This window comes from Enhydra lutris, unplaced genomic scaffold (genome assembly GCF_002288905.1).
Source record: "Enhydra lutris kenyoni isolate GAN:26980312 unplaced genomic scaffold, ASM228890v2 scaffoldscaffold2, whole genome shotgun sequence".
Lineage (NCBI taxonomy): Eukaryota > Metazoa > Chordata > Mammalia > Carnivora > Mustelidae > Enhydra > Enhydra lutris.
Genome location: NW_019154086.1, coordinates 6,797,224 through 6,818,682, shown reverse-complemented (window position 1 = coordinate 6,818,682; position 21,459 = coordinate 6,797,224). Strand labels below are relative to the sequence as shown.

The 21,459-nt window shown below is 38.0% G+C and overlaps 1 protein-coding gene across 5 annotated transcripts in view; it reads left to right on the top strand.

Annotated features, from left to right (window-relative positions):
• The window catches only part of LOC111147960 (VPS8, CORVET complex subunit), a 245,202-nt gene that overhangs the window by 120,630 nt on the left and 103,113 nt on the right, over positions 1 to 21,459 (top strand). For all 5 annotated transcript variants that reach the window (XM_022504289.1, XM_022504266.1, XM_022504272.1 and 2 more), the window contains 5 exons: positions 2,852 to 2,971; positions 4,257 to 4,313; positions 7,855 to 7,937; positions 8,677 to 8,761; positions 9,558 to 9,656. In XM_022504289.1, coding sequence (XP_022359997.1) covers positions 2,852 to 2,971; positions 4,257 to 4,313; positions 7,855 to 7,937; positions 8,677 to 8,761; positions 9,558 to 9,656 — 444 coding nt within the window. The remainder of the gene's footprint in view (positions 1 to 2,851; positions 2,972 to 4,256; positions 4,314 to 7,854; positions 7,938 to 8,676; positions 8,762 to 9,557; positions 9,657 to 21,459) is intronic.

The window sequence follows — 21,459 nt, the reverse complement described above, 5'->3', positions numbered from 1 at the left end:
AGGTAGGCCAAAAGCTGTGCCCTGAGGGAACATGTACAACAGGAGCAGTCTTACACTTGATCTTCGGGTGAGAGTGCGAGAGGGAACAGGACCATCAGTGGATGAGACAGTTGGTTCGGCTAATCCCAGACAATACCTGATCTTCCTTCCCTGTGTTCTGCATTTTCTTTCTTTGCTGATGGCGTCATCGTCGGAACTGCCTATCAGGCCCAAGTCTGTCGTTGTTTATTCCTCCTTTAGCCACACATTTCCACTCAGGTAAATCCTTGTCCTGTTGCCATTCTCTCTGCAGGGTCTTTTGCACCTGTTTCTGCTTCTGTTTTCCTGATCACCGCCCTGGTTCAGACCTCCTTGTCTCTCTGTTGGACCCCTGCAGTCACATGCTTCTTACCTGGGCTCTTTATCTCTTTTAATTCTTCCTTGTGTTATTTTATCCTGTTCACTGCCAACTGGATAATTTCCCCAAGTGCAGTGAGATCACAATTGGATCTCCCGTTGAACATGTTCAGTAGCACCCCAGTTTTCTGTGGAATAAACTCTAGATTCCTTGGAATGACACTTGAGGCCTCGTCTTTTCAGTCTGCTATCTCTCTCCTCCTCATGCATGCTGCTACATTCTAGTGGAACACATAGCTTCTTCAAACACACTCGTGTTTTCCTGTGTCCGTGCTTTTGCTCACACTCTTCTCTCTGCCTTGGTAACTCTCTCATTTCCAAACTTTTCTCGTTTCTTTTCAAATTCCCTTTCTCATTTTCTTCACCATGCTTTCATAACCATATGTTCCTTCATAATGTTGGTCACATTGTGCCTTTTATTTATTTAAGATTTTTTATTCACTTATTGGAGAAAGAAAAACAGAGATAGTGAGAGAGAGTACACGAGTGGGGAGGAGAGGGACAAGCAGGCTCCTCAGTGAGCAGGGAGCCTGATGTGGTCTTGAATCCAGGACCCTGGGATCATGACCTGAGCCAAAGGTAGATGCTTAACTGACTGAGTGACTCAGATGTCCCCACATTGTGCCTTTTATTTCAGATTTGTTACCTGATTCTCCTTGCTTTCTTACTGATTACCTGAAGGTGTTTCCCTTTTCATCTTACACCCAGGAGGTAGACAGGAGGTGAGAGCTCATTCAAACCAGAGGAGTGATTATGATTGGATAACTGTACGTGCTTGTAACAAGCCTGTTACCCAAAACCATTTGTCTAAGGAATTGTTTGTAGGCAGGGCAGAAGCCATTTGCTTCACTGATTCCTGGGCTAGTTGACTTCCTTTTCTGGGACACTTTCACTCTCAAGTTAACTTGCTTTAAAAAAAAAAAAAAAATTATTGCAGAATAATGGACATACAACATTATACTGGTTTCAGGTATATAACATAGCAAGCAATTCAATATTTACGTACATGAAATGGCTATTGCAGTAAGTCTAGTTAGTTACCATCTGTCACTACACAAAACTGTTGCAATATTATTGACTTCCTTATGCTGTACATTTCATCTCTGTCTCTTATTTATTTTATAACTGGAAATTTGTACCCCTTAATCCCATTTGCCTGTTTTGTTTAATCATGTCCTCTCCTTCCCTCTGGCAACCATCAGTTTGTTCTCTGTGCCTATGCGTCTGTTTCTGTTTTGTTTGCTTTGTGTTTTAGATTTCACATATAAGTGAAATCATATGGTATTTGTCTTTCTCTAACTTATTCCACTTAGCATAATGTCCATCCATGTTGTTACACCTGGTAAGATTTCGTTCTTCTTTATGACTGAGTAATATTCCACTGTATGTTTGGGGGTGTGTATGTATATGTGTATGTGTGTGTGTGACATACCACCTCTTCATCCATTCATCTGTCAATGGAATTTAGGCTGCTTCCGTAGCTTGGCCATTGTAAGTAATGCTGCAGTAAACATAGGGGTGCATCTGTCTTTTTGAATTAGGGTTTTTGTGGGCACCTGGGTGGCTCAGTGGGTTAAGCCGCTGCCTTCAGCTCGGGTCATGATCCCAGGGTCCTGGGATCGAGTCCCGCATCGGGCTCTCTGCTCAGCAGGGAGCCTGCTTCCCTTCCTCTCTCTCTGCCTGCCTCTCTGCCTACTTGTGATCTCTGTCTGTCAAATAAATAAATAAAATCTTAAAAAAAAAAAAAAGAATTAGGGTTTTTGTTTTCTTCAGATAAATACTTAGAGATGGAATTCATGGATCATACTACTTTCAGTTTTTTGAGGAACCTCCATACTATTTTCCACAGTGGCTGCACCAATTACACTCCTACCCACAGTGCATGAGTCTTTCCTTTTCTCTACATCCTTCCTTGACAGGTGCTCTTTCTTGTCTTTCTGATACTAGCCAGTGTGGCAGGTATGAGGTGGTACCTCACTGTGGTCTTGACTTGCATTTCCCCAATGATTAGTAATGTTGAATATCTTTTCCTGTGCCTTCGGGTTAACTTACTTTTAAACCCCAGAATCGCTCTCTTCTTCCTGTGTTGTAGGCAGCTTTTTGGTATGGTTACTTAAATTTAATTTAAATTTAACTTTATAAGGATTCTCTTTTAAGAATTCCAGAGGGAAACATGTTTAATATTTCTTCGAAAGCCACCTCTGGCAATTCAGTTCTTATCCAAATTGTGCCGAGAAGTATGCCAAAAAATCACTGAAATGTTTTCCTTTCAGAATATGAAAATAGTTTGTGCTCCTTCTCTAAAATGTCATTGAACTCCATTGAATCCAAAAGATTCTGTAAAAGACTCTTTTCCTGAGTCTTCAGTAATAGGGCTTTTCGCCACCTTTCTAATGGTATAATTTTGGGTCAAACCAGATGGTATATGGAGTAACTGGTCTCTTTTCCTTACCAGGTTATGGTGGAGAATTCCGATTTCACTCCCTCACAAGTTGGGTGTCTCTTCACCTTCCTTGCCCGGCAGCTTGCAAAGCCTGACAATACCTTGTTTGTAAACAGAACCCTTTTTGATCAGGTGCGTGTCTTTAATGATGAGAATTGGTTTTATTCTCTTTACTGCTCATAGAAAATGACTGGACTACACATTTTCTTAATGTAATAGCCTAGCAGGTAAATGGCTTATCAGGTAGGTGCCTGGTCTGGTTTTTAATTTGGATTAAATTAGTTGTCTGTTTTTTTTGATGTTGTGTCTGGATAGTATGACTTCGCCTAGTAACTTGCTATCTTGGGAGTATGGCTTGTGGAGATTGGTTTATAGAAATTTTCATTCGCTGTTATTCTGTTGCTCTAAATTGCCTAGAATTCTTTGCTCAAGAATTTTTCAATTTAAGAATTCACACATCTCGTTGGTAGCACGTCTATGATGTTGATCATCTGGAAGACAGATCATTATTAGAAAGTCTGAATTTCCCTATACATGACTTTGTCTCTGAGGGTATCTCCTAATCCCAGTTAGATATCTTCTGTATATCCATAGACAGGTGGCAAAGAAAACACTTTTTATCTGGAGAAAGTTCCCAGTAATGACTAGCATTTATTGAACACTTCATAGTACCAGGCTCTGTTCCAGGGTTTTTTTGTTTTGTTTTAAAGATTTTGTTTATTCATTTGAGAGAGAGAGCACAAGCAAGGGAAGCAGCAGAGGGAGAGGTAGAGGCAGGCTTCTGGCTGAGCAGGGAGCCCAAATCAGGACTTGATCCCAGGATCAGAGGTTCCTGACCTGAACCAAAAGCAGACAGATGCTTAACCAACTGAGCCACTCAGGCGCTCCTGTTCCAGGGTTTTATATGTATGTGTTGACTCATTGCCATTGTATCGGTAGCCCTGAAATTGGTATTGTTGGTACCCTCTGTTCTGCAGATGAGGAAACTAAAGCCTGGAGGGGTTATGTCACTCATCCAAGTCCATACTTAGTAAATATTATTATCAGCAGTAAGTGTTGTTATTAAATGTTAAAGAGGTTAAGACTCAAATTCAGGTGGCCTGACTCTGTAAAGTCCATGCTTTGCCCGGGCCATTGTATTCAGGGATCTTAAGGTTAAGGTGTACAGACGGCGCGGTCTTCCTGCCATGTTTCTGAATAGTAAGGATAAGATAGATACATATTAAGTTGTTAACATCCTTGAGCCTGCTGTGCCTTCTGACAGGCCAGTCAGGAAGCCATATATCTGTGGGGCTTGTTATGGCCAAATGTGAATGAATTGATGATACAGAAAGGGTGTTTCCTGTTATTTTCATTACTACAGCGTTATGGCATCCATGTTAGTATCCAATAAAGAAAATACCTTTTCTTTCACCAGGTCCTTGAATTCCTCTGTAGTCCTGATGATGACTCCCGACACTCTGAAAGACAGCAGGTATGAACTACTGGAACTCTTTTTGCTAAAGGATGGGAAAGAGGACAGAATATGCTAGAAAAAACCCTTCTGTGCTAGACATCATGAAAGAAAGGGGAAAGTTACTTGTGCCAAATCCTAATACTGTGCTAGATGGTGGCAACCAGAAAATAGTGTGGGTAGTTGTTAAAGGTACACTTGTAAACAATTTATATCAAACTAAATTCTTAGGCAGACTGGACTTGTCTGCATTCAGCATGACATCAAAGAGAGTTACTCATCCTTCTCTATGAAGTCGCAGCACTTGGCACCTGTTGTTTTCTGCTTTCTGCCTGGGCCATTTATCTGCTGTGGCCATTTATCTAGCTGCTGTGGCTCTGAACCAGAAAGGCTGCAGGCTCCTGAGTATTGGGACATCCAACTTTAGGGAGTGTCCTATAGCCCCCCTGCATTAGGGGTAAACATTTCTGGAGACTAGAATCCATCTGTCACTCCACTAATCACTATGAGATTGTAACTGTTTGGTTACCACTTCTTTCTACTTAAGTCACTTTGAGTGTCTCTCCCAGGAGTAGGATTCTCTCAAAGCTTACCCCACTATAACTATGAGCACAAAGAGAGCCTACTTTTTTTTAAAGGATAGAATCCTTTGCAGCTGTCTTTTTTTTTTTTTTTAATTTTATTTATTTATTTGATGGGCAGAGGTCACAAGTAGGCAGAGAGGCAGGTGGGGAGTGGGGGGTAGGCAGGCTCCCTGCTGATCAGGGAGCCCGATGTGGGGCTTGATCCCATGACCCTGGGATCATGAACTGAGCCAAAGGCAGAGGCTTTAACCCACTGAGCCACCCAGGTGCCCCAAGAGAGCCTATTTAAAATTGATGGCCAGAGTCTGTCAGATAAGCAAGCTACAAAATATAAGTACTTGCAGAGCTATGCTGGCCTTTTTTCATGGTAATAGTGCCCAACAGCTGGAATGTTGAGACTCAGATAAAGAACAGAGGATAGCAAGGTAACCCTTTTCCCTACACAACTGTGGCCCAGTGACTGCTGCAGACAAACTTAGGACAGAGAATGACTGATAAAATTTTGGTTGTCTCAAATTATATTGAATACAGCTAATAATGTGGACACCCTCACTTTGCCCCTGTTTCTCTCTTGGCAGGAAAAGTGAATGATGGTATGTGTGGTGTTACTATATAAAATGATAAGTGCTTTTAATATAAAAAACTAAATTACACAGAAATAAAAATCAAATCTAAATGTAAAAGTCAAACTGAAAAGTAATCCTCATATAGTAGTGCTGTACTTTTGGAAGTCCCCTTTGAGACTATCCAGGTTTTTTCTCAACTCATTTGAGAAATAAGAAAATTGATACAGTAAACTGCTCAAGTTCACAACTAAGATTAGAACCCCCTTCCGTCCCTTCTAATCTAGCACTCTTGTGTCATGTGTTATGTATAAAAATTGGTGTCTGCAGTGTTTTTTAGTGTTTTCTGGTGGTATGCTGATAAAATTTTAACAACTGGCTCCCCAGGTGTAGTTCTGATACAAATGTTGGTTGATATTTTCAATATTTAAGTGAATAAAATGAAGACACAACAGTGAAAGCGTGACAGAACCCACAGATCCATCAGCGAAGTGACTTCTGTGCTCAGTTCTTGAATACTGGAAAAATAATAACTTAGTTTTTTGTGCTATGCACAGTATAATGATTCTGACGTGCACACTTTTAAGTTTGATTGCCTTATTTCCAGCACTCTCTTACCCAGGGATTGGCAAAATTTTTTTAATCTTTCTTTTTTTTTTTTTTTTGTAAAGGGCCAAAGAGTAAATATTTTAGGCTTTGGAGGGCATGTTGGCTTTTGTTTTTATCTGTTTTACATACCTTAAAGATACAGTAACCTGATTTTTACAGCATTTGCTAATTTCGCTAGTGTAAGTACGGATCCGTATGGCTGATTTCAGCCTACTAAGATGATGTTTTTAAACACGGAACTGGGAAGAGATGCACAGTACCATCCCCTTATGTAATATTTCCACCATACAGATGCAGTAACTAACCCCAAGAGCATGCATAGTAAAATGTAGTAAAATAATTGGGAAGTGGTGAGTTTTGAATGTTAATTACTTTTTAAAATTTAGTGTATTATAAGTTTATATAATTTAATTTTGTAACAATTGCTGTGCTTAACAACTGGCATACACAATTCCTGAAAATGTAACAGTCAGCTCTATTGAGTTGGTAAGACTGGCTTCAGCAATGGTATTTCTATTATGTTATTCCAAATTGAGGCTCCCAGGAGATGGGTTCACTCCATGGTTCTGTCTAACAGTACATTACAGTGCTCAAAATGGACCGAATTAGGGTTCTGAAAAGTAAAATAGAGATAGGTTTCATTTCTTCTTCCCCTTTTTGTCTTTGTTTAACTTAAAAGTTAATCAGTTTCCTGTGTTAGAAAAATACTTTGTCGAATGGTTTCCTAAAGTTCTGGAAGGGTCATGTTCCTTTGGATCTTGAATTTAAGTATAAGAGAAAGCTTTCTCACATTGTCCTATTGACTATGTAATGATTCCATTCTATTTTGAGGTTTATTTAAAAATATTAATGATTCAGTCTCAACATCCTAGTCACTTTTTTATTCATCTACTTGGTGTGGTAAGGATTAATTATATGAACCCCAGTGTGTGTTTGTTTTTATGGTAAAATATATATACCATAAAATTGATTTTAACCACTTTAAGTATATCATTCAGTGGCTTGAAGTCTGTCTCATTGTTGTACAACCATCATCACCGTCCATCTTCAGAACTTTATCTTCCTGAACTGAGACTCTACCCATTAAACCATAACTCCCCAGTACCACCTTCTTCAGCCCCTGACAGCTACCATTCCACTTTCTACTTTGACTACTTTGAATTTGACTACTTTGGGTACTTCATATGAATGGAATCACACAGTATTTGTCCTTTTGTGACTGGCTTATTTTGCTTAGCATGTTTTTAAGGTTCATCCATGTTCTAGCAGGTGTCAGATTTCATTCCCTTTTAAGACTGAATAATATTCCATTATATGCATAGACCATACTTTGTATTTTCATTTGTCCATTAAGGGATATTTGGGTTGTTTCCACCATTTGCCTCTTGTGAGTAATGCTGCCATGAGAAACCCCAGTGTTTAGAGAAATTAACATGTAAACATGGATACTGCCTGTGGACACTAGATTTTAAAGAACCATGAGATACTAAAGCACCAGATAAATATATGGACATTTTTGGCTTAGTGGAGGGTTAATTAGATAGTGTAATAAGACTTTATTTATAAACACTATGACATTCCTTCCATGGTTGAAAAATAGAGCCATTTATCTTTTTCTGAGACTTAATTACAGTATCACCAACATTATGATGGTAGTCTTCTGGTACCTCATACATGGGAAAGCCAAGCCAAAACTTCAAGTAATATGACCAACCAAAAAAAAAGTTACAGTTTGTGTAGCTGAGTGGACTCTTATGGAGCTAGTAAATAAAAGTAGATTCCAAAGTGTTTATTTTAAATGTTCAGGTCCTTTTAGAATTGCTGCAGGCTGGAGGCATAGTTCAGTTTGAAGAGAGTCGGCTCATCCGGATGGCAGAGAAAGCAGAATTGTAAGTTGTTTTTAACGTATACGTTAGTTCCCATATCCTAAGTTACACTTCTCTACCTGGAGGCCCAGTTGATGCATTGCCAATTTTTAATTAAGAAAGCTATATAAATAACAGCAGAAAGCCTAAATGCGAAAGTTCTGGTTTTTCAAGTCTAGAAATTAAGTTACTTTTGCAGAAATTAACACTGAGTAAATTTGAAGTGCTTGTGCATTTGTTTTAGTATGAAAATGAAGTAAGTCTTGTGATTTACTAGTTTAGTTTTTCTTTACTTAAAATTTCCATTGTTTTATAGATTTTTGTGTTACTTTATTCAAACATATTCTAAACAGTGCAGAATTTGAGATAACAAATAAGATACAGTATGTTAACATTTATCTCATTTGTTGACTATTTCATTTGCCATATTTAATTCAACAGAGAAACATCATATAGTTTAATTGATGACTAATAGATTAACTGGTTTTATGTGACACATTGTTGCTTTAACATTTATTTTGTACCCAGCTTTGAAATTTCTTCTAACATATAGTATTCATATTCAGCAGCATTTTAAACATGTATTTAGAGGAATGGCAGCCACTCCTGTCCCTTAAATACTGTAACTTCATTTCACAGTAGAAATAACATCTACTATATTCATTTTTCTTGACCCTAACCTCTGTGAGCAAAGTTCTTGAAACAATAAGCTAATAACTGCCTGTCTATTTGGTACTCTGAAGTTTTCCCTTTTATGTTCTAGCTATCAAATTTGCGAGTTTATGTATGAACGAGGACACCAATATGACAAAATAATTGATTGCTACTTACGTGACCCGCTAAGGGAGGTGAGTTATGAGACTGCTTTACCCTTTTTTTCTTACTCAGTCCTCTCCTCCCCTTATTAGGTAGACATAACTATTAAGTAGGTATAACTGTTCAGGAGAAATGTTGGGACATCTGTTTGCTGATTCAGTGTTGGGTTTTTTTTTTTTCTCCATTTATTTACCAGGTTTTTATCAAGTGCTTACTATTAGCCCAGTATAAACTGATCATTAAAATAGATCTACTTGCTGCAACTTTAGAACTTACAGTCTAGTGATGGAGACTGACAGTAAGGAAACCAGATACTTAATTACAGATGTGATGAGTGCTTGAGAGGAGAAAATGGGTGCAACTTGGGAAGATACTGGGGAAACTGACTTCTACAGAGAAGCCAGGGAAGGAATCTCGGAGGAGGTGACATAGAGACTGGGTTTTGGAATTTGAGATGAAGCCAGTCAAGCAAACAGCCAGCAGCAAAGTATTGCAGGATAGGGACAAGGATAATAGAGAAGGGCATGATGTGAGATGAAATTAGGAATGTAGATAGGTTCTACCAAAGATAAAAGTATATGATATTCCCTCATTTGGTTAACGAATTGAGACCAAAATTAATTGGAGTGGATTTACAACTTCCAAGAGTCTACCCTAAACATTAAATTCATTCTCTTTAGTGTCAGTTTTCCAACAATTTAACTATCTACAAGTGGCTTACCATCTCCAAATAGTAGATATTTACTAAGACTGTTAGAGATAGTGGATGGTGATTGACTATTGCTTGAGTGAATGAATGAGTAAGTTGCATTGTCTTGTGTTCTTCAGGAAGAAGTCTTTAACTACATTCACAATATCTTATCCATTCCTGGACACAGTGCAGAGGAGAAGCAGTCTGTATGGCAGAAAGCAATGGATCATATAGAGGTGCTGATTAAATTAAAACTTTTGAAACTTCTCCATTTGTATGGATATGTCCCAAATCAAGTATACGCTAAGTAACGCCCAGTGTCATATTAAGTTGATCGACTTGAGGATTAACATCTTTTTCAGATTATTTATTTCACCTTGTATTTATATTCATAAAGTCCATGTCATAATACAATGTATTCTATCACGACTTCTGAAAATAACCCAAGTTCAATCAGCCAAATGACAAGCTGGAATATTGTGGGTTTTTAGAACCTTTGAATGACTCTGAGAGTAGTATTGGTCTCCCTGAAATGGGATAGGGAGCCATTCCCCCCCAGTCACCCAGTGGAATTTTACAAACAGTCCTCTAATGCATCGTTCTCTCAGATGTATTTCTCTCTCATATGTAACAGAGCGGCGATTCTCATTTTGTTTATGCATGCTGTTACAAGAATACAGGAATTGACTTTGGAGCAAGAACTTTTTAGAAAACAAGCTTATAAATACCTAAATGGAGCGACTAATGCATGTGTGATGAACATGTGATCACAGTGCATTCTTAGGAGGGGCCCCAGAATCGGTCCTCCTATTAGTTTCCTTAGATTCATCATGTATACTGCATCTCAAAAACCAACAGAGTTAGCTGGTTTTTTTTAAATCTATTCTGTTTAATGGATCACTGATAATTGAAAAAAAACAAAAGTATAATGAAAGATGCCGAGGTAATACTGCTTTGGAGATAACAAATCTACAGTTTTTCTCCTTGTAGCAAGGATCCACTGGTGGAGGAACTTCTGGTGATGGGTTTAGTGCTGTAGTGAAAGATAGGTGATTATTCAGTATCTTTTTTTTTTTTTTTTTAATTTCTTTTCAGTGTAACAGAATTCATTGTTTATGCACCACACCCAGTGCTCCCTGCAATTCTTGCCCTCCATAATACCCACCACCTGGTTCCCCCAACCTCCCACCCCCCTGCCCCTTCAAAACCCTCAGATTGCTTTTCAGAGTCCATAGTCTCTCATGGTTCATCTCCCCCTCCAGCTTCCCTCAACTCCCTTCTCCTCTCCATCTCCCCATGTCCTCCATGTTATTTGTTATGCTCCACAAATAAGTGAAACCATATGATAATGGACTCTCTCTGCTTGACTTATTTCACTCAGCATAATCTCTTCCAGTCCCATCCATGTTGATACAAAAATTGGGTATTCATCCTTTCTGATGGAGGCATAATATTCCATAGTGTATATGGACCACATCTTCCTTATCCACTCATCTGTTGAAGGGCATCTTAGTTCTTTCCACAGTTTGGCAGCCATGGCCATTGCTGCTATAAACATTGGGGTACAGATGGCCCTTCTTTTCACTACATTAGTGTCTTTGGGGTAAATACCCCGTAGTGCAATTGCAGGGTCATAGGGAAGCTCTCCTTTTAATTTCTTAAGCAATCTCCACACTGTTCTCCAAAGTGGCTGCACCAACTTGCATTCCCATCAACAGTGTAAGAGGGTTCCCCTTTCTCCACATCCTCTCCAGCACACGTTTTGTTTCCTGTCTTGCTAATTTTGGCCATTCTAACTGGTGTAAGGTACTATCTCAATGTGGTTTTAATTTGAATCTCCCTGATGGCTAGTGATGATGAACATTTTTTCATGTGTCTGATAGCCATTTGTATGTCTTCATTGGAGAAGTGTCTGTTCATGTCTTCTGCCCATTTTTTGACATGACTATCTGTTTTGTGTGTGTTGAGTTTGAGAAGTTCTTTAGAGATCCTGGATATCAACCTTTTGTCTGTACTGTCATTTGCAAATATCTTCTCCCATTCCGTGGGTTGCCTCTTTGTTTTGTTGACTGTTTCCTTTGCTATACAGAAGCTTTTGATCTTGATGAAGTCCCAGAAGTTCATTTTCGCTTTTGTTTCCTTTGCCTTTGGAGACATATCTTGAAAGAAGTTGCTGTAGCTGATATCGAAGAGGTTACTGCCTATGTTCTCCTCTAGGATTCTGATGGATTCCTGTCTCACGTTGAGGTCTTTTATCCATTTCGATTATTCAGTAGCTTTAAAAAATTGTTATACATATGGAAATTGATAAGAAAGGATTAGCTCAGAAACTTTGAGGAAACATTGCTTGTGATGTGAATTCTTTGTTCGGGTTCCTGATGGTTGTAAAGTTTAGAGAGATGGGAAATGTGCACAGCATCTTACGTGAAACATGTGTGAACAGTGGGGCAGTCAGTCACCAGGTATGTGGTCTGAAGTAATTGCTATGCTTTTTCATCTGTAGGATATGTTACTTAATGTTACCCTATTCCTGCTAACAAAAAATTGAATACATCTTGGTGGAAAGAATCCAAGAAAGCCTTTCTCTGTATACATTATATCTTTTTTTCTTTAATCATTTTGTATTCTTTTTCCTTTCATCATTCCCTTTGTCTTCATAGTTGCATTATGGCTTCTTCTTCATTTCACTTCATTTGCATTACTCAGTGGTTTGAGCACATGGACTCCAGATACCTGAAAATGAAGCTGTGCCTCGTGATGAATTAATCAATGAGTAAACAAATTATGCAGCAGAAAACTCATACTGAAGAAACAAGAAGTATTTTTTACTGCGCAACAGTTACTTCTGCGTGTTGTTTTCCCCACATCCGCGCAGATTTTCACCTTGAACTTTTTAATATTTCTTAAGGCCACAATTACAAATATATAGGCTTTTTGTTGAAGAACTTCTGTGGCTGCAGTAATGTGAATAAAATCAACCTTCATTGTATAGGGGGAAAGGTCCTCAGAATTTTCTGACAGTAGACACAGTGCATAGATTAGTGGTTCTTAACACTTGAGGGGTTATAGACCTCCTGTGAGAATCTAATGAAAGATTTGGATCCATATATTGTGCATATACTGTGCATGTACACAAGCTACATAGTTTTGTTTACAGTCTCAGGGATCCACAGACCTCCTAAAAGCTATTCTTAGATTGGGTCTGTGGATTCTGGGTAAAGAATCTCTAGTTTCAGTGGTTTTTTCAATATAGAGAAAACATGTTTCTTTAGATTTTTTAAAATGTTTTTTCATTTTGAGGCACCTGGGTAGCTCAGTCAGTTGAGCATTTGACTCCTGATTTTGGCTCAGACCATGGTCTCAGGTTCGGAGATCGACCCCTGTGTTGGGCTCTGCACTCAACAGGGAATCTGCTTGAGATTCTTTCCCTCCCTCCTCCCCCTGACCCTGCTCATATACATGTGCACACTCACTCTCTCTAATAAATAAATAAATCTTTAAAATATTTTTCATTTTGAAATATAGAAAACATCCCCCAAAGTGCATAAAACAAGTGTGCAGTTTAATAACACATTTTAAAAAGCAAACATCCCAGACCCAGATCAAGAAATTGAGTTATTTCTAATACCCCAGACTCCTTTTGTGTATCCTTTTCTGATCACATTCTCTTGCCTTCCCTAGTGTGCCCAGGATCCTGGTTATTCTGATAATTTCCTGCCTTTCTATATACTGCTGCTGTTGCACATGCCTACATCTCTAAAAAGACATATGTTTGTTTTGCCTTTTTCTGAACTTTACATAAGTGAAGTTCTACTCTTTGAGGTTTGTACATTTTGTTGTAGTAGTTGTGGTTCATTTTAATTCTTGTGTAGTATTCCACTTTACAATTATATTAAAATCTATTCATTTCTACTGTTAGTGAACATTTCTATTTCTAGTTTTTGACTATTAAAAGAAGTACATCCATGATCTTTTTTTTTTTTTTTTTAAGATTTTATTTATTTGTTAGACTGAGCAAGAAGAGGGAGTGGCAGGCAGGCTCCCCGCTGAGCAGGGAGCCCAACTCAGGACTTGATCACAGGGCCCTGGGATCATGACCTAAGCCAAAGGCAGATGCTTAACCAGCTGAGCCACCCAGGTGTTCCATCCATGATCATTCTTATTCATGCACCTTAAGCACGGCATTTCCTGAGGGCAGTCTAGCATTGTAGCATCAGCTGAGAACTTGATAGAATGGCAGTTTCAGTCTTTGCCTCAGACCCAGTGAATCCGAAACTCTGGAAGCGGGCCCAGTGGCATGGTTCAGTAGCCCTCTGGGTGACTTTGACGCGCGCTAACATTTGATGATCTCTGCCCTAAGGCCTATATAATTGCCAGTTAATTGGGATGAATACATTAAACTTCACCATATGCCTGCATTGTATGAGATTCTCCATTAGCTCTGTATCCTTGCTAGACTTCAAAATTTTGCCAATCTAGTGCGTGTATCATGATATTTTATTATGTTTGAAATTTATGTATGCTTAATTACTAATAAGATTGATAGTCTTTTCTTGTTTATTGTCCATTTAAATTCCCTTTCTTGATGTGCTTGTTGAAGTCTTTTGCCCATTTTTCTATTAGAATATCTCTTGTACTTACTGATTTGTACTTCATCATGTATCCTGAATCTTAGTCTTTTTTCAGTGATACATGTTGTGGATGTCTTCCACTCTGTGGCTTTTTCCTGTGGTTCTTTTGAGAAAAGTTCCTTTTTTTAAGGTAGTCAGATCATTAATGTTTTCCTTCTATTCTAAAGGAGAAATTCTCCTGTATTGTTGCCTAACAGCTTGCTTGTTTATTTTGTTTTTGAATCTTAGGTCCTCTTGAAAGCAGTTTTTGCACTTGGTGGAATGGTGGTGTCCAGTTAATTTTTAAAGTATGGATGTCCAGTTTTCTCAGAAACAGTTATTTTAAAAAGTTGCCTTTCCCCATTGCTCAGCAGTGCTAACTTTGGCATAAGCATGTCAGGGATCTATGTGTTTGATCTGTCTTTCAGCGCTCTGTTCTGCTTCACTGCTCTCTCTCTGCATCAGTGCCACGCTACTAAGTACTGTTGTTTTATAATAATTCTTGACACCTTTAAGAGAGTATTGGCTATTCTTGACCTTTTATACTTTATTTGTTTTTAAAATTTTACTTCTCATATAGTTAACATACAGTGCTACTTTCATATGTACAGTATAGTGATTCAGCAATTCTGTACATTGCTCAGGGCTTGTTGTGCTAAGTATACACGTCATCCTCTTCATCTGTTCTACCCATCCTCCCACTCCCACCCCCTCGGGTAACCATCCGTTCTCTATAGTTAAGACTGTGTTTTGGTTTGGTTTGGTTTTGGTTCTCCTTTGTTTATTTTGTTTCTTAAATTCTTAAACATATGAGTGAAATCATATGGTGTTTGTCCTTCTCTGACTGACTGGTTTCACCTTTATACATCCATCCATGTTGTTGCAAATGGCAAGATTTCATTCTTTTAAGTGACCGAATAATATTCCATTGTGTATATATACCACATCTTCTGTCAGCATATATACCACCATTCATCTGTCAGTGGACACTTGGGTTGCTTCCATAACTTGACTGTTGTAAATAATACAGCCATAAGCATAGGGATGCATATACCTTTTCAAATTAGTATTTTCATATTCTTTGGGTAAATACCCAGTAATGGAATACTGGATCATATGGTAGCTCTGTTTTTTTTTTTAATTTAATGTATTTTTAAAAGATTTTATTTATTTGAGAGAGAGAGAGCGAGAGTGAGAGGAATCACAGAGGAAGATGGTGAGGGAGAAGCAGACTCGCCAGTGAGTGAAGAGCCTGGTGTAGGGCTCAATCCCAGGGCCTGGAGATCATGACCTGAGCCACCCAGGCACTTCTATTTTTTATTTTTTGATGAACTTACACACTGTTTTCCACATTAGTTTGCATTCCCAACCATAGTGCACGAGGGTTCCTTTTTCTTCACATCCTCACCCATACTTGTTTTTTGTGGGGTTTTTTTTTGTTGTTGTTGTTTTGTTTTTGTTTTTAGCCATTCTGACAAGTGTGGGGTGATACCTCATTGTAGTTTAGATTTGCTTTTCCTGATGATAAGTGATATTGAGCATCTTTTCATGTGTCTCTTTGCCATCTGTGTGTCATCTTTGTAGAAATGTCTGTTCGTATCTTCTGCCCATTTTTAATTGGACTACTTGGGGTTTTTTAGTGTTGAGTTATTTTATTCTTTATGTAGTTTTGATACTAACCTTTATTGGATAGGTCATTTGCAACTATCTTCTCCCATTCCATAGGGTGTCTCTTAGTTTTGATTGTTTCCCTTTCTGTACAGAAACTTTTTATTTTGATGTACTCCGAGTAGCTTGTCTTTGCTTTTATTTCCCCTGCCTCAGGAGACATATCTAGGAAAATATTATTATAGCCGATGTCAGAGAAATTACTGCCTGGGCTCTTCTTTAGGATTTCTATGGTTTCAGGTCTCATATTTAGATCCTTAATCCATTTTGAGTTTATTTTTGTGTATGGTATAAGAAAGTGGCCCAGTTTTATTCTTTTGCATGTTGCTTTTCCCAGCACCATTTGTTGAAGAGGATATCTTTTTGCCATGGTATATTCTTGCCTCCTTGGTCTAAGGTTAACTGACCATGTAATCATGGGTTTATTTCTAGGCTCTCTATTCTGTGTTTATTTGTTTGTATGCCAGTACCATACTGTTTTGATGACCACAGCTTTGTAATATGTCTTGAAATCTGGGATATGTGATACCTCCAGTTTTGTCCTTCATGTCTTTTGTGCTTTCATACAAATTTTAGGAGTATTTATTATAGTTCTGTGAAAAATGCTGTTGGTACTTTGGTAGGGATTGCATTAAATCTATGGATTGCTTTGGGTAGTATGAACTTTTTAACAGTATTGGTTCTTCCAGTCTGTCAATGTGGAATATCTTTCCATTTGTTTTTGTCATCTTCAGTTTATCAGTGTATTAAAGTTTTCAGAGTACAGGTCTTTTACCTCTTTGGTTAAATTTATTCCTAGCTATTTTATTATTTTGAGTACAGCCATAAATGAGCTTGTTTTGTTAATTTCTCATTCTGCCACTTTATTATTACTGTAAAGAAATGCAGTGGATTTCTCTGTATTGATTTTGTAACCTGTGACCTTACTGAATTCATTTATCAATTCTAGTAGTTTTTAGGGTTTTCTGTGTATGGTATCACGTCATCTGCAAATACTGAAAGTTCTACTTTTTCATTACCATTTTGGATCCCTTTTATTTCTTTTTCTTGTCTAATTGCTATGGCTAGAACTTGTAGTACTGTGTTGAATAAAACTGGTGAGAGCGGACATTCTTGTCATCATCTTGATTTTAGGGGAAAACCTCTCAGTTTTTCACCATTTAGTGTGACGTTATCTGCAGGTCTTTCGTATGTGTATTTTTATTTTTTATGTTGAGATATGTTACCTCTCCACCTATTTTGTTGAGGGTTTTTATCATGAACAGATGTTGTACTTTACCAAATGCTTTTTCTGCATCTATCGAAATGGTCATATGGTTTTATCCTTTCTCTTGTTGTAATGAATCACATTGATTTGTGAATAGTGAACCACCCTTGCATCCCAGAAACAAATCCCATTTGATCATAATAAGTGATTTTTTTAATGTATTGGTGCATTCAGTTTGCTAATATTTTGTTGAGAACTTCTGTATCTGTGTTTATCAGAGATATCTGCCTGTAGTTATCTTTTTCATAGGGTCTGTATCTGGTCTTGGTATCAGGGAATGCTGGCATACCCTCATAGAATATCCTCTTCTATTTTTTGGAGTTGTTTGAGAAGAATAGGTATTAACTCTTCTTTAAATGTTTGATAGCCTGATGAGCCACAGACCTGTACCCCTGGAGCAAATAATACATTATATGTTAATTTAAAAAATAATAATTAAAAAAAAAAGGTTTGGTAGAAATCACCTGTGAGGCCATTTGGTCCTGGACTTTTGTTTGCTGGGAGTTTTTTGATTCCTGATTCAGTTTCTTTGGTGGTTATCAGTCTGTTCAAATTCTCTATTTATTCCAGATTCATTTTGGGGAGGTTATATGTTTCTAGGAATTTATCCATTTTTTCTAGGTTGTCCAGTTTGGACATATAATTTTTGTTGTCGTATAATTTTTCATAATATTCTTTTATAATTGTATTTCTGTGGTGTCCATTGTTATTTCTCCTCTTTCATTTTTGATTTTGTTTATTTGAGCCTGCTGTATTTTTTTGATGAGTTTAGCTTAAGGTTTATCAATTTTGTTGATTTGTTTCAAAGAACCAGCTCATGGTTTCATTGCTCTGTTCTGTTTTTTCAGTTTCTATATAATTTATTTCTGCTCTGATCTTGATGTCCTTCCTTCTACTGTTTTGGGTTTTGTTTTGTTTTTTTTGGTTTTTTTTTTTTGTTTGTTTGTTTGTTTGTTTTCTCTAACTCCTTTAGGTATAAGGTTAGGTTGTTTATTTGAGATTTTTCTTACTTCTTGAGGTAGTCCTGTATTGCTATAAACTTCCCTTTTAGAGCACTTTTGCTGTATCCTGAAGATTTTGGACCATTGTATTTTCATTTTCATTTGTTTCCTTTATTTTTTATTTTTTAAAGATTTTACTTATTTGAGAGAGTGTGAGGGAGAGAGCATGTGCCAAGGGTAGGGCAGAGAGAGAGAGAAATAGACTCCCCACTAAGTGGGAGCCTGACATGGGGCTCAATCCCAGGACTCCGGGACCATGACCCCAGCCAAAAGCAGACGCTTAACCGACTGAGCCACCCAGGCACCCCGTTAGCATTTATTTTTTTATTTTTTCTTTGATTTCTTGGTTGACCCATTCATTGTTTAGTAGCATGTTACTTAACCTCCATGTATTTGTGGTCATTCCAGACTCTTTCTTTTGGTTGACTTCTAGTTTTATATCATTGTGGTTAGAAAAGGTGCATGGTATGAATTCAGTCTTTCTCATTTTGTCTGGGCTTGTTATGGTCTGACTTGTGATCTGTTTTGAAGAATGTTCCATGTGCACTTGAAAAAAAAAGTGTGTTTTCTGCTGTCTTAGGATAGAATGTTTTGAATATATCTGGATGGATCTGTGGATTTCCATCTGGTACAGTGTTTCATTCAAAGCCACTATTTCCTTGTTGACTTTCTGTTTGGATGATCCTGTACATTCATGTAAGGGAGGTGTTAAAGTACCCAATTACTGTATTATTATCAATGACTTCCTTTTTGTTTGTTATTAACTGCTTTATGTATTTGGGTGCTTCCATGTTGGGTTTATAAATATTTACAGTTGTTACATCTTCTTGTTGGATTGTTCCTTTTATAATTATATAGTGTCTTTTATTTCTCTGTCTTTACACTCTTTGTTTTAAACTCTAGTTGTCCACTATAAGTTTTGTTACCCTGGCTTTCTTTTCACTTCCATTTGCATGGTAAATGCTTTTTCATCCCTTCACTTTTGATCTGCATATGTCTTTAGGTCTGAAATGAATCTCTTATAGATGAGTCTCATATAGATGGGTCTTGTTTTTTTATCCATTCTGTCACCCTGTATCTTTTGATTGGAGCATTTAGTCCCTTTGCATTCAAAGTAATTATTGATAGGTCTGTACTTAACTGCCATTTTGTTACTAATCTTTTGGTTGCTTTTGTAATTTTCCTCTGTTCCTTTCTCTCATGCTCTCTTCTTTCATTGTTTGCTGTTGGCTTTATTTAGTGGTATAATTGGATTCTTTGTTCTTTATTTTTTGCATATCTTTTCCTGATTTGATTTGTGGTTACCTTAGGATTATATATAACAGCTTATGCATATATGAAGTTGATGGTCACTTAAGTTTGAACCCATTTTTTACTCCTTTCCCTTCTAGGTTTTAGGTATATGGTGGCATACTTGATATCCATTTATGTTGTGAATGCCTTGACTGATTTTCATAGACACACTTATTTTTAATGCTTTTGTGTTTCCCACTTTCTTACTTTTACTTATTGTCTTTCTTTCCATTCAAAGAACATTTCTTGTGGGACCGTTTTAGTGGTGATGAATTCCGTAAACTTGTTTGTCTGGGAAACTCTTTATCTGTCTTCCTATTCTGAATGGGTAGCCTTGCTAGATGGAGTTTTCTTGACTGAAGATTTTTTTTTCTTTTAGTCTTTGAATATATTTTGCCACTGTCTTTTGACCTTCAGTGTTTCTGCTGAAAAATCAGTGACACCGTTATGTGGTTTCCCTCATACATAACTGTCTTCTCTTGCTGCTTTTAAAATTCTCTCTTTATCAGTACTTTTTGCCATTTTAAATACTGTGTGTTTTGGTGAGGACCTATTTAGGTTAATTATGTTGGGGGTTCTCTGTGCCTCCTGGGTCTGGATTTCTGTTTCCTTTTCTAGAATCAGGAAGTTTTTGTTTGTTTGTTTGTTTTTGTTTTTGTTTTAATTTTTTTTATTGACATATAATGTATTATTAGCCCCAGGGGTACAGGTCTGTGAATTGCCAGGTTTACCCTTCAAGCACTCAGAATCAGGAAGTGTTTGACTATTATTTCTTCAAATAAATTATCTGTACCCTTTCCCTCTCTTTTCTCCTCCAGGAATCCGCATAATGTGAATGTTCTACTTGATGGTGTCTCTGAATTCCTTAAGTCTATTTCCTTTTTTTTTTCCCCCCTCCCTCTGCTGTTCAGCTTGATTGCTTTCTATTACTCTGTCCTCCTGGTCACTCGTCCATTCTTCTGCTTCTTCTAGTCTGCTATTTATTTCATGTAATATATTTTTAATTTTAGTAACTGAGTTCTTCATCTCCATTTGGTTCTTTTTTATATTTTCTGTCTGTTTGTTAAGAGTCTTACTGAGATCCTCCACTCTCTTCTCAAGTCTGAGTATCTTTATGACCACTAACCTAAATTCTCTATTAGGCATATTATCTCTTTCATTTAGCTCTCTTGCCATGATTTTGTCCTGTTTTCACTTGGGACATATTCCTGTCTCTTCTTTTTGTTGGACTCTCTGTGTCTGCTTCTGTGTGTTAGGAGAGTCAGCTGTGTCTTCTGCTGTTGAAAGTCGTGGCCTTATGAAGAAGAGGTCATATAGTGCCTGCAGTGTGATGTCCACTGTTCATCAGAATCTGGTGCTTTAGTGGGTCTTCTATGGCTGTTGCCTGTATCCTACTGTTGTGGTTGAGCTGCCTTTGCTCTCAGTCCAGTTATCTGCAATAGCTCTTTGCCCTTTGTGGTCAGAGTTTGTCCTGGTATTGTTAGTGGGTCCATCTGGGGCTGCCTTGGTCTTAAGGTGAGTTAGACCATATGTTTGCCAGAGATGTGGTAGCACTGAACTGCAGGAGACTATGGAAGTGGGGTGTGCCATGCTAGCAAGGTCCACACTGGCAAGAGAGAACTTGCAGCTGCTGGGGATCCAGGCTGGCTGGATTGGAGGGGTCAGATTCTTTGAAGTGCCCTGGGGCAGGATGCATGCTGTTAGCAAGGTTTGTGTGGATCTTCTATGGGAGGGTACCTGGAATGGAGACCTGGCTGGAGGAGGCATGTCCACAGGAGAGCTGGGATGCAGTGGTGGTATATGTAAGTAAGAGAATATGGATGCTCTGCTGGTTCCTGCAGGTGGCTGTGTGTTCATGCTTGGGTTGGGGGGAGTGGTGCCAGGGAAGGAAATGGTGCCTATCAGCTCCTTTGTTCCTAGAGAGGTCTCCCAACGATCCCTGCCCCTCTAGCACATGCTCTGAGATTAGCAAACAAATCTCCCTCCCCTATGTCCGTCGCATTTTTCAGACTAGTGCTGCTATGTTTTGTCTATCTCCTCAGGACTGTTTATTGTGCTGTCTCTTTAAGGGTGGAGACTTAGTCTCCTCTCACCCTCCACGCTCTCTCACTAAAAAATGCTGATTTTCAAAGTTCCAAGTTTAAAATCCCACTGATTATAAGAGTTCACAAATCCAGCCTCTCTGGTTTTCAAAGCCATG